The sequence below is a fragment of the Leptonychotes weddellii genome, chromosome 15 (genome assembly GCF_054177405.1).
Source record: "Leptonychotes weddellii isolate Sample4059 chromosome 15, ASM5417740v2, whole genome shotgun sequence".
Lineage (NCBI taxonomy): Eukaryota > Metazoa > Chordata > Mammalia > Carnivora > Phocidae > Leptonychotes > Leptonychotes weddellii.
Genome location: NC_138383.1, coordinates 13,947,289 through 13,960,258, shown reverse-complemented (window position 1 = coordinate 13,960,258; position 12,970 = coordinate 13,947,289). Strand labels below are relative to the sequence as shown.

At 37.8% G+C, this 12,970-nt stretch overlaps 1 protein-coding gene across 1 annotated transcript in view; it reads left to right on the top strand.

The window, feature by feature from the left end:
• The window catches only part of TANC2 (tetratricopeptide repeat, ankyrin repeat and coiled-coil containing 2), a 318,672-nt gene that overhangs the window by 195,798 nt on the left and 109,904 nt on the right, over positions 1-12,970 (top strand). The window contains exon 9 of the mRNA XM_081805955.1: positions 5,847-5,972. Within this exon, the coding sequence (XP_081662081.1) occupies positions 5,847-5,972 (126 nt within the window). The remainder of the gene's footprint in view (positions 1-5,846; positions 5,973-12,970) is intronic.

Genomic DNA, 12,970 nt, shown 5'->3' with positions numbered 1-12,970 from the left:
CAGCCAGCATGACAGTCATGCTACTAAAATCTGGTTTCACTAGTGACAACTGATAGAAGAAGAAACAATTCAGACTGGTTCCATACTCAATATAGAGTTGCCTCTGGAATGTTTTGTACCAAATGCTGTCTGCTGGATTTTTTTCTGCCCACTTATTTGTTAAGTTATTTTGACTTCAAAAAAGTATGTCAGTTAAATGTTCTATAAATGAATCAGCTGTTCCAATCCTATGAGATCTCAAAAAATATATATATGCTCCCTTTTCCCACTTTCCTCTTCCTTCTCTGAAAACAAGGATTTTTAACGACATAAGTTTTACTTAGAGATAGATTTTACATAGAAGTTTACTTTTTAAAGCATTTTCTTTTCACATAAAATTTTTTTTATTGTAGATTTTTTTTTCCTCTTTCTTCAGTTCACTTCGACTTACCTAGTTATCTCCTACGCCTGTATCTGGAAAGTGTCCGTTAAATATTATAGTAGTAATTTAACTTGATGGAACTGTCTCAAAAAAACTTGCCAGGACAGTTTCACAGTACGAGTACCACCGTGAGGTGGGAATATGGATGTCCCTGTAGATCTGCCGTTGGTGTTTGTATGGGATGAAGATATGCAAGACATTGTTGCTATTGCCACCTCCTTCATCCTTAGCTTTCAAATAACCCCCTAAGACAAAACCTAATTTGTCATTCACTGATCATTTAAATGTAGCCAAAACACAAAGTGTATGTTAAATACACTTACTCAGTTATTAGACAAGTGTTTATTGAACTTGTACTGTATATATGGCAGGCACTGTTCAAAACACTTGAGAAACATCAGTAAACAAAACAGAACTCCCTCCTCCCCCCCTTGGAGTTTACATTCTAGTCAGAGAAAATAAACATAATAAGTAAGTAATTTATATAGTATGATAGAAAGTAATATGTGCTATAGAAGAGGGACCAGCAGTACTTGAAGGAAGTTTATATGAACATCATTGGAGCCGAGCGTATTATCATAGCGATGTCTAGTAAGCATTAAACAGAGCAATGAGAAGGGTGAAGCTAGAGCCAGACATATATCTAAATCTAGGTAGGACTGGTCTGGAATTCAGTTCTATATTGAGCATTATGTGCAGGGTACTCTGACTTACTCTGAAGGGACAGGGTTATCAAAGATAAATCAGACATTGCTTTCTTGCCTTCCAGAACCTGCTATAACAAGGGAAGACAGCCACGTAGGCAAGTAGCTGAATAACACAGGTTCTAATTAGCAATATATGTATGTGGTTGCTAAAGGGGAGAAGCAATTAATTTTGACTGGAGGATCAGTTAGAGAAGCAGAGAAAATGCAGCCTGAGCAAATTTGACAGAGAGTGAGATGTTTGACAAACTACGACAGACTTCTCAGAAAGTGGCTTGCAAATGGAAAAGACTCAAGTGATCATGAGGGAGAGTACCCCTATACAGCTAATACAACAAAGGGCCACAGCTAACAGACTTCTAGGTCTCCTGGTTCATCTTTCCAATATTTGTCTCATATCCCTTTAAATAACGGGCAAGAATTTTGAAAATGATGAAGCAGTGAGAAACAAAATAAGACTAAGGAGAATAATGATTTAATAAGGGATAAAGGCAGTGAAAAAATATTTTGGATTATTTGGTAGAGGAAGTTGTGATAGATTCAGAGATCAACAAAAAGATACTGATTGCTAAAAGAAGAAAAAGAACAAATGTTTTAATAGACTTAAGTAACACTAAACATAATTTATTTGCAATCTGGATTAAAACAATAGTTCCCCATCAGCTGATTTGAGATCTGTCTGTGCCCTGAATCAGGGCTTCGGAGCTCTGGCACTTGATACTGAAGATCACTGCTTTTCTTTAGTTCACTGTTTGCCTACGAGTATTTAGATTTGTAGAGGAATGAACCGTTCATTCAGCTCAATAATTAGAGTATTTGTCTTTTTCTCCTAATGTCATCTGACTGAAATTGAGATGTGTGCTCATTCCAAAATATCTTTACTACATTTCTTGGTTTTGTGAAAGAAAGCAATAGGACAATTGATGTCCATTTTCCTAGGAATTAAGATAGTAAAGGTTCGTTTGGCAAAGCTTGTTAAGTTCACACTCAACGTTTATATTTCACAAATGCTGTCAGCAGCTCTTTGAATAGGAAGCTGACCCTGTGAGAGTAAGGCTGGGGCTAAGAGTACTTGCCAGGAGGTCTTTTCAGTAAGGAGAAATTAAAATGAATTATCTGTTACTCAAATCTGTACTCAAAGTATAGATCTCCCTGAGTTTAATCTTTAAAAGATTCATAGATGAATATAATATAGAAAAAAGGGCTCTTTTTTCCTTAACACAGCTTTTGGTCCACTCCATGTTGTTGCTGTATCTTTCCACCTACTGTTAATGAAATATACGTTCTCTTTTTATTAAAACGTATGAAACCATTTTAGTGCATTGGCATATAGAACCATTTTAGTAAGAGAACCTTGCTTTAAAATTATATAATGTGCCATTTATATTACCATAGTGGTAACCCAAAACTAACCACTCATCCAGCTGTTAAAGGTTTCATTTGAGTTTTATTTTAATGTCAGTAAAAGGTTCTCATTGTCATTGATACTCTTTTCATATTACTCTCAGTTTATCAGCTTTAGGAAGTACCTTATATGTATTTTTCTCATTAAAAAAAATAACAAATTTGGGGGCTTTTGTTTGTTCTTTTGTTTCTTACTGTGGAAATATTTGCAGTGTGGAGTTTTAGTAAGCACCTGCACTTTGCATTACAAGGTCTTTACTTGCCCACATTTGGTTACTGCTCTATGAAGCCATAAAAAACAGGGAGTTGAGGGAAAGTGACAAAGATGAAGAAGGGATGAAAATAAGTTTTTTAAGGAAGAGTTAAATCTGTTTAGCTTTAAAAGGGGAGAAGGGGCACAATGCAAATAGCACTCACTGGACTGATGGACCAGATGTCCGGTTTTGAGGCCTGGCTCTACCATAAATGAGTGATTCACTGTAGACAAGTCACTCTACAGTACTAATCTGTAAAATGAGGGGATTTGACTAGTTTGGGGTCAACAAACTTTTTTTTTTTTTTAAGATTTTATTTATTTATTTGACAGAGTGACAGTGAGAGAGGGAGCACAAGCAGGCGGACTGGGAGAGGGAGAAGCAGGCTTCCCGCTGAGCAGGGAGCCCGATGTGGGGCTCGATCCCAGGACCCCGGGATCACGACCTGAGCCGAAGGCAGATGCTTAACAACTGAGCCACCCAGGCGCCCCTCAACAAACTTTTTATTAAAAGGCCAGCTAGTGGGCGCCTGGGTGGCTCAGTTGGTTAAGCGACTGCCTTCGGCTCAGGTCATAATCCTGGAGTCCCTGGATCGAGTCCCGCGTCGGGCTCCCTGCTCAGCAGGGAGTCTGCTTCTCCCTCTGACCCTCCCTCCTCTCTCTCATGCTCTCTGTCTCTCATTCTCTCTCTCTCAAATAAATAAATAAATAAATAATCTAAAAAAAAAAAAAAGGCCAGCTAGTATTTTAGGCTTTGCAGGCCAATATGACCTCTCTCAAAACTACTCAACTCTGTTGTAAAAGAATGCTTAACGAACGGGCAAAACTGTGTTCCAGTAAACTTTATTTACAAAAATAGGCAGCAGGCCTTAGTGTGCTGACCTTTGGACTAGGTGACCGTGATGAAGATTCCTTTCACATCTTCATTCTGTGGTATTGCTTTATCATCAACATATGAAAGGATTACTGCTCTGTTATTTTCAATAGTGTATCAGTCAGGGGCTAGCCAGGAGACAGAAACCACAGTTATTTTACCAGAAAATCTGAAATGTAAAGAATGGTTGACTATGTTTAAATGAACTGGAAAGGGAAAAAGAAAACACTGAGGCATCATGGACTTGGCAACTGCAGGAAGCAGCTACCACCTCAGAGTCTGTGTCACAAGAAAAGGTTGGGGTTATTACACCAGAGGAACTTGGAGGAAGGGCCCTACAAAGCTGAAACTGATCTCTGTGTAAGGGGCCCTGCTCAGCTGATGCTAATATTTCTCCCCTCCAAGGAGGGCTCTGTGGGGATGGGAATTCTGAGGGCTCCTTTTTTTTTTTTCTTCCTTACCTTTTTTTTGATAGCTACACACATATAGACGAAGAACCAAACAAAGGAAAACAGACTTTGATTAAAGCAGGAGGGACTAATAAACATAAGAAAGAACTAATTCACAGAACCACAGAGTTATCTTTTCTGGATAGTTTTAGTTTCCAAATGCAGAGATCAAGATTATCTCTTATTCCTCTGTTATTCTCCCAGTGGGAATGGTGTAAGAGTCATTGCCTCCAGTGTTTTTAAGTAAAAGATTAAAAAGTAATCTATTCTGGATAGTTTTAATTTCAGAATGCGGAGATCAAGATTATCTCTTATTCCTCTGAGCTCTCTCCTACTGATGTGTAATGTGGCATTTAACTTCCTTTTCTTGGTTTACTTCCCTAGATGAGCTTTCAGAGACTTTTGTTTCCCATAGAAACTATATCTATAAATTTGGATAAGTTCCTCTTGTCTAGGTTTCCAGTAGACCCAAGTAACTGAGGTAATTGCAATAGTTGAAGGATGAAGGGAGTATATGTCTCTTGCACATGTTCTCTCTTATTCTTTTCTGTCTGTCTCTACCTCTATTCTGTTTTTCTCCGTCTCCCCACCCCCCCCCCCACTTTTTCAGCTCAGAGAGCACTTTGTGACTTTCTTTGTGCCACTTAGTCATAATCCACCTTAGATTGTTGTTTGTGTCTTATCTCAACTGGGGATATGGACATTATCTTCATTAGAGCTCTGCAGCCAAGAGTGATCTCATTTTGGTTCCTCTCAGCCACTCAAACAGTCACCAGAGGTAAGCTGGCAGCTAAGCCAGGGAGGGCATCAAGAACAGGGCCTGGCACACAGTAAGCTCTTGGTAAATAATTGCCATTGAAGAACTGAATAACCCCTGGCACAGTATCGTACATAATTAACAACAAACTGAACCAGCAGTTTAATTAATAATTTATAAGCTCTAACTGATTGTATTCTGACAGAAGTTTGGGCGTGTTGTTGCTGTTGTTAAAAACCGTTTTGTTCTTCAGTGCTTCCTGATTCTTAATTTCTTCACTTTTTGGTTCATTGTGAATGTTCCCAACAGCTCTCAGTATATAGCAGTGCCAGGACCCATGCCATTTTCCCTCTCCCTGTTGTGTCTGGGTTAAAGGGTTTATACATGCAATGGGGGGCCATTATTACCTGACTGTGTTCAGAGAGCAACTAAGTGTTCTTTGGAATTCATGGACATTGGCAGTTCCCCAAAGACTCTTCAGCAGTTCTCTATCTGTTGTCCTGATACCCATCTTTCCAATAGATATATACACTTGAAAATTGTTTTCAGAATGTTTTCATATTTCATTCTTTAGCATGAAGGGAAAATGTTGAAAACAGAGCTTCATGTTTTTCTTACAGCTCAGTATAATTTGGAACATGTTTCTCCACTGATGGTGTTTATGCCTTGTTCTACAAATGGTATTTGTGACCCCAAAGAAACAAAAAATTAATAATTTTTGTTTTCAGGTACTAATGTGTTTGCTAACTTGTTGCTAGTACTCTTCATAAGTTCAGGCAGTTGATAGTGTTGAAGGAGCTGAAGACAACTCTTGACATTTTTCTCCTGGCACATGTTTGGGACACTGACAAGGACCGTGAGTTCAGCAAACCCTTGGTGGATGTATATGCTGGAGTGAGCTCTGATTCCCAAGTTGGGATGATACAGACGAACTGAAAGTTTTCTAAACTTACATATTCTGACTAAACTTTTCTGTCTTATCAGCCACCAGCTCTGCCCACTTGGAGGACCTTGCTTACCTGGATGAGCAGAGACATACACCTTTGAGAACTTCTCTTCGAATGCCGAGACAAAGCATGGGCGGTGCTCGCACACAACAGGATTTAAGAGGTTAGAGCTCCAGAAGGGCTTTGCCTGGTGATTCCCAGGCAAAAGTGGACATGGGCAGTAGGCAAAAAGTTTGTTTCCTATTTCCACTCTTACTGAAGCCTCACTTAAAAAATGAGCATGTCACCATAGAAGAGAAAGATAAACACAAATACATTATATTCATCATAGACATTGTAATTTTGAACAGTTGGAAGCATTGATCCTTGAAATTCTCAAAAGAAACAAGGGTAAAGGTGGTGATGGAGGAAACAACCTTTTTAAGGTCCTGGATTTCAGAAGTGAGTGTTGATTCACTTCAGCCCTAGTGTGAGCTTGGTGCTAATAGTCACATATTTCATAGAGCATTTATTTCATCTTCATCCTAGCAGCCCCTTCTGATGACATACAGTACTTTTATTTACTTGGAGTTTCAGACAGTGCTTCTAGTCCTCTCCTGGAAACATTTATTTTATTTTTTTTTTAAAGATTTTATTTATTTATTTGAGAGAGAGAGAATGAGAGAGAGCGAGTACATGAGAGGGGGGAGGGTCAGATGGAGAAGCAGACCCCCCGCCGAGCAGGGAGCCTGATGCGGGACTCGATCCTGTGACTCCAGGATCATGACCTGAGCCGAAGGCAGTCGCCCAACCAACTGAGCCACCCAGGCGCCCTCTCCTGGAAACATTTAAACAACATCCCTTTCCCACTCAGGCAACAGTTTCTTCACACTTTTTATGCATACTACTTGTTTCTACAATCAGGAACCTAATCTTTTCAGAGACTTTTCATTCTGTTGATCCTTTCAAAAGACAATCTAGGTGAGAGACCTGTTAGTGGTATTGCTGCTTGTGCCTCTGGTTTGTGCAAAATGAACCAAACCATCTCTGATAGCCTTACCAGATAGGTGGTCGGCTTTCTCTGGTACCCACAGTACTAATATCCCAAGTGCCTTTTTAAATTTTATCTCCTAGCTTGTTTTCATCTTTCCTTTGCTCTCCTCCTCACCCCTTGTCCAGTGCTAATCTGTATAGTACTGCATGCATAACTCACACAGGAAGGGTTACATTCATGCCTGCTGTCCATTCTGGAAGTCATTGTGCTGATAATTTCTCAATGATGACTGCGCAACTAGGAGCATAAAGTAATTGGTTGTATTGCTGCAGTTGCCAAACCTCCCATCTACTATAGTGCGTTGATGACCTCAGTCAGTTTTGGTTCCCAGTCCTATTCATCCTACTCACCATTTCTTCAGTTAAGCCACATGCTAGTTGCTTAGTATATACAGCTGAGTATTTCCAGCCTAGGAAGTGGCATTATATTAAGCATTACTTTAGTATATATACTTTAGTATATTTAACACTACTTAGTGCTGATTGATTGATTATATCCAAAGCCTGAATAAATCTAGTCAAAAGACTAAATAAATGATTTGTGCCAAAACCAGAATGCATAGCCATAATAAAGAAGATTGAACACACGATTTCACTCACATGTGGAATTTAAGAAACAAAATGATCAAGGGGAAAAAAGAGAGAGGCAAACCAAGAAACAGACTCTTAGCTGTAGAGAACAAACTGATGGTTACGGGGTTGCGGGGGGGAGGGCAGGATGAGTTAAATAGGTGATGGGGATTAAGGAGCGTACTTGTCTTGATGAGCACTGGGTGTTATGTGTGTTGAATCACTAAATTGTACACTTGAAACTATTATTACACTGTACATTAACTGGAATTTAAACTAAAAAAAAAAAAAAAGATTGGCTACAACTATTGATCTATATAGACCTTCAGATTTGGCTGAAAATCTGCATTAACATCACCTTGCATTTCATTACTGGAAAACATACATTAATTATTTTATTTTCTGCTTTGCTAGTCGTTGAATAATGGATTTTGTACTGCAGGCATCCTTCAGAGATCTTATGGGTTCAGTTTCAGATCCCTGCAATTTTAAAGTGACTATCACAATAAAGCAAGTCAAATGGATTTTTTGGTTTCCCAGTACCTATAAAAGTTATGTTTACACTATACTGTAGTTTACTAGGTGTGTAAAAGCATTGTCTAAAAAAACCAATGTGCTTACCTTGATTTTAAAATACTTTATTGCTTAGGGGTGCCTGGGTTGCTCAGTCAGTTAAGCGTCCGCCTTCGGCTCAGGTTATGATCCCAAGGTCCTGGGATGGAGCCCCACGTTGGACTCTGTGCTCAGCAGGGAGTCTGCTTCTCCCTCTCCCTCTGCCCCTCCTCCTGCTCCTGCTCTCTCTCAAATAAATAAATTTTAAAAAGATCTTTAAAATACTTTAATGCTTAAAAAATGGTAACCATCATCTGAGCTTTCAGTGAGTCATAATCACTGATCACAGATCACCCTAACAAATAAAATAATGATGAAAATATTTGAAATATTGCACAAATTACCAAAATGTGACACAGAGACACAAAGTGAGCAATTGCTGTTGGCAGATGGCACCAGCAGACTTGCTCAATGCAGGGTTGCAACAGACCTTCAAGTTGTTTAAAAAAAAAAAAGGAATTGTCTGCATGTGAAACACAACAAAACAAGGTATGCCTGAAAGTAGAAAACAAAATCCATTGACAGATTGCAGCTGTGTATTTTTGAGAACCCTTCGTGTTGGGTTCTGTTGATACTTGATGGTATAATCTCTGCTTTGGTATCTAAAGATTTAGTAAGATGTTTGACAGATGCATTCTAGTGAGCTTGCTTTTAGACACAGATATCACTTATATCTAGAAGACAACAAAAAGCTTTGCTATTGCATTGAACTTCAGCCTAAACATTCAGTAAAACCAAAGTACATTCAAAGATTTTTCAAAGCATGCCTAAGAGAGCTCTCTGCCTGAATAATGCATTCCTAACAAAACTAATTTTATATCCCTTGCAGATAGTCTCTCAACTTACTGTTTACCCTACTCCTTGAAGATGCCGTTTTTCCATTGATAAAGGTGCTATGATATGAGTGTTTTAGTTTCTTAAAGTTGTCTGTTCTTTCAGGAGCTTTTCTTTTAGAAGTCTAAATGGTTAGAACATGCCACTCAGTTGAGTACTTTAATCCATAAGAGACTGGGTGTTTACTAAGCAGTATTTTGCCTTCTAAAATTAGCATACTAATCTTCCCTCAAAAAGTAACATGTTATCTTAATTAACTGTTTACAAATAAACTCTATGTCTTCTGATATGACTTAAAACACATTAACAAGAAAGGAAAGCAAACTTGGATTGGCTTTCCTTATGTTTCTATAGACCTGCTTCGCAAGCCTTTATAATTTGTGCTTGGTATATCCAAAACATTGCACTTCATTGTAGAAACAGAATCATATTGTTTTCCTGGCATAATTTTAGAAAACATGTCACATCATGCTTTCTATTTTATTTAAAGAAACATACAAATTTCAGTCATGTTTTGGTTTTATATATTTTTCTTCTGGCTGTGGTTGAAGTAAAACAACCTTACCCAAAAAAAGTAATAAAGTGATTGAAACCTTTTGTAGTATACACTAAGATAAATCTTTCTACATTAGAGATAGATCTTTCTATGTTTTAAGGTATTACTCAAACAAGTCCTATGAAATAGTTTTTTAATCACAAAAATGGATTTTAAATCACAAGTGATGGGTTTTAAATGACCCTGGATCTTAAGAGAAGGTAGTTAATGGTCATGTACACTGAAGTGTATCCGCTGACTACTAAATTTACTGTTTCCAAGTATAGAGATTATCTGAAATAATATCTTTTGAGGATATATCTAAAGAGGTAGCAAGCATTTATCGGGCACTTCATACAGGCATTCTTGCATTACTCTGTTTAGAGCAGTTCTCAAACTTTTTGGTATCAGCACCCCTTTACACACTTAAAAAAAATTACTGAGGGCCTTAAAAGCTTGGGTTTATAAGAGTTATATTTATTGATATTTGCCATATTAGAAGTTAAAACTAAGAAAGTGTTAAAATATCTGTTCATTTTTCAAAAACAATAGTAGACCTGTTATTTGTTAACATCATGTAAGCTTTGGAAAATTCTACCGTACACTTGTAACAGAATGAGCATGGAAAAAGACAAGTAACCTCTCAGTATTAAATAGTTTTGATTTCGTGGACCCCTTGAAAGTGTCTTGAAAACCCCCCGGGGTCCCCAGATCACACTTTAAGAACCACTGGTTTAGGGAATACCACTGCAATTGAAGAGAAGTGCCTTTACATCTTTAAGGACCATATAGTCTATTTACAGAAATGCAAGAAAAGTATAGTTTTAGAATTGGTTAAAACGGGTGCCTGGGTGGCTCAGTTGGTTAAGCGACTGCCTTCGGCTCAGGTCATGATTCTGGAGTCCCTGGATTGAGTCCCACATCGGGCTCCCTGCTCAGCGGGGGGTCTGCTTCTCCCTCTGACCCTCCCCCCTCTCATGTGCTTGCTCTCTCTCATTCTCTCTCTCTCAAATAAATAAAATCTTTAAAAAAAAAAAAAGAATTGGTTAAAAGTAGTTCATAAACATTGTTAAAGAGTACAGGCATCGAGCTGTACTTTTCATCTCCGTGACTTATTTATTTTATGACTGGAAGTTTGTACCTCTTAAATCCCCACTATCTATTTCACCCTTTCCCCTACCCCCTCCCCTCTGGCAGCCACCCATTTGTTCTCTGTATTTAAGAGTCTGTTTTGTTCATTTGTTTTTAGATTCTATGTATAAGTGAAATCATGTGGTATTTGTCTTTCTCTGTCTACCTAAGTTTTTCACATCTTTTTATAGTTCCACACTAGCAGGACTTCTTGTAGCTGACAGGCTCTACTCTTTGAGCTTTGTATAGAAGTACTTTTTGAGGGGTGCCTGGGTGGCTCAGTTATTAAGCATCTGCCTTCGGCTCAGGTCATGATTCTGGGGTCCTGGGATCGAGCCCCGCATCGGGCTCCCTGCTTCGCGGGAAGCCTGCTTCTCCCTCTCCCACTCCCCCTGCTTGTGTTCCCTCTCTCGCTGTGTCTCTCTCTGTCAAATAAATAAATAAAATCTTTAAAAAAAAAAAAAAAAAGGTAATTTTGGACATTTGTCCTGAGTTCACTTAGGTTTCAAGAGATCCCTTCATTCTGGAATTCTAAGCTGTCAGTGTATAATTCTTTAATCATCTTATCACTAGCATTTATTACGCTACTTTGTATTAGAAGAGCCAGCCTGTTTTCACTGATGTTCTTTCGTTGTGTTATTTAAATGCAATGACTAAAACCTTACAGATTATTCCCAGAGTTGATGCAGAATGGCTCTGTCATTGAGTACTGACTCAATGAAATTCTGCATGAAATCCAACACTTAAAACAGTTGCCAGAGTACCTGTGCAATAAATGTTTATTTGAATTAATAAAAAAAAAGACTACAGGCATAGTTCGTTTAATAGTTACCTTAATAATAACTACAGTTGTTTGATCATAATGGTAGTGTTTTGACCACTGAAGCAGAAGTGGCTGGGTAACTTCTGAGCTAGCATTTGGATCTTAAGTGGGGGTATTAACACTAACATTTCCCAAAACAAAACAAAAAACCCAGAGCGAAGATAAAATACAGAATAAAAAAAAAAGCAGTAGAAAGAATTTTTTAAAAACATTCACATTTGCTTCATTAGTAAAAAGTGTCTTTTTTTTACTTCTCAAGGCAGCTGTTTTGAACAACTGTTCTACCAAAATTGATGTTTCCAGAGACCCAGCCTAACAATGGGGAGAAGGTCACATAAGTGCACTGTCCAGGATCCCACTGCAGCAAGTTAGTAAATTCCTAGCTGTCAACCATCCAAGAGCCTGAGCTCTAATGGTAAAACAGTTATGGAAGATTGTGTACTAATAGCAGAGTATATAGCTGGTTAACCAACCATAAGTGCCTTTTCTAGTCTCAAAGCCTAATGTCCTTGATAGATACTAATTTGAAACATTATTAAAGTTTTTAATTCAAGTTTTAAAAATTATTTTGGGGTCCATTTTTAAAAGTTTAATCACCATTGTGTTAATGTGGAGTTAGGCTAGAAATAACCTACCTGAAAACTCACTCTTTCTGACCATCTTAATGGACTCTCTTCTTCCACAGAAAAAGACAGAAACCAAGTTTGCTGTCTGCCAAAGAACGAAAGAGGTTGTTGGTTTTTATGGATAAATGTAATAAATCTTATGATGGAATATGTAAAGGGAACAAGTGAGAATTAAAATACACAAAACAAATCATAGCATTACTGACTTCTAGTAGTAGCTACTTGGGGTAAATTAACAATAAATTATTAATGATAATATTCTAACACTGTTCTGCTTGAAGAGATTACACATTCCTAATTAAAACTTATTTCCTAATATATGTTGGTTTCCCTAGGACTTTTACTAAATCCCATTACAATGGCCATTCACAGGCATTGGCTTTAGTGGGAGGGCATATGTGCAAATGATAATCTGACTCATTGGCAGAATTTATATGAAATTGACCCTGCCACAGTTAACGTGGCTTTGTCAAAGCAAAATACTGAATTTTCATCAAATAAAATCAGTGCATCACAATATTTGTGAGTCCCTTTTCCAATACAGTGAATTCATTATGAAGATGACTAAGATACATGTCATGAAGCTAATACTCTTGCATTAGCCCACTGAGTCACACACCCTTGAGGTTCTTAGTCATCTTGATCATGACCTGGTTGGCTCTTACATTTACAAGAGAATATTTCCATCATTGTCTTCTGTCTCACTGTTCACTGTTCTATTTTTACAAGATTAGATTTCTTTTAAAATCCAGAAGTAAAGTTGCATGCACATACTGCCTATAGATAAGTATTAGATGGGTAGATTGTAATCTTTAATTGTATGAAGTTGACCCTCGCACCCCCAGCCAGCTCTTTTGGAAAGTACCTTAAAATTTGAAATGCAGCATTCAAGCTGGATGTCTTTGAATGTCTGCTGGAAACTAGTTTATGCTTTTTGTAGTAGTCTGGCTATGATTTTTTTAAAGCAGATCACTATTTATTTATTTATTTATTTATTT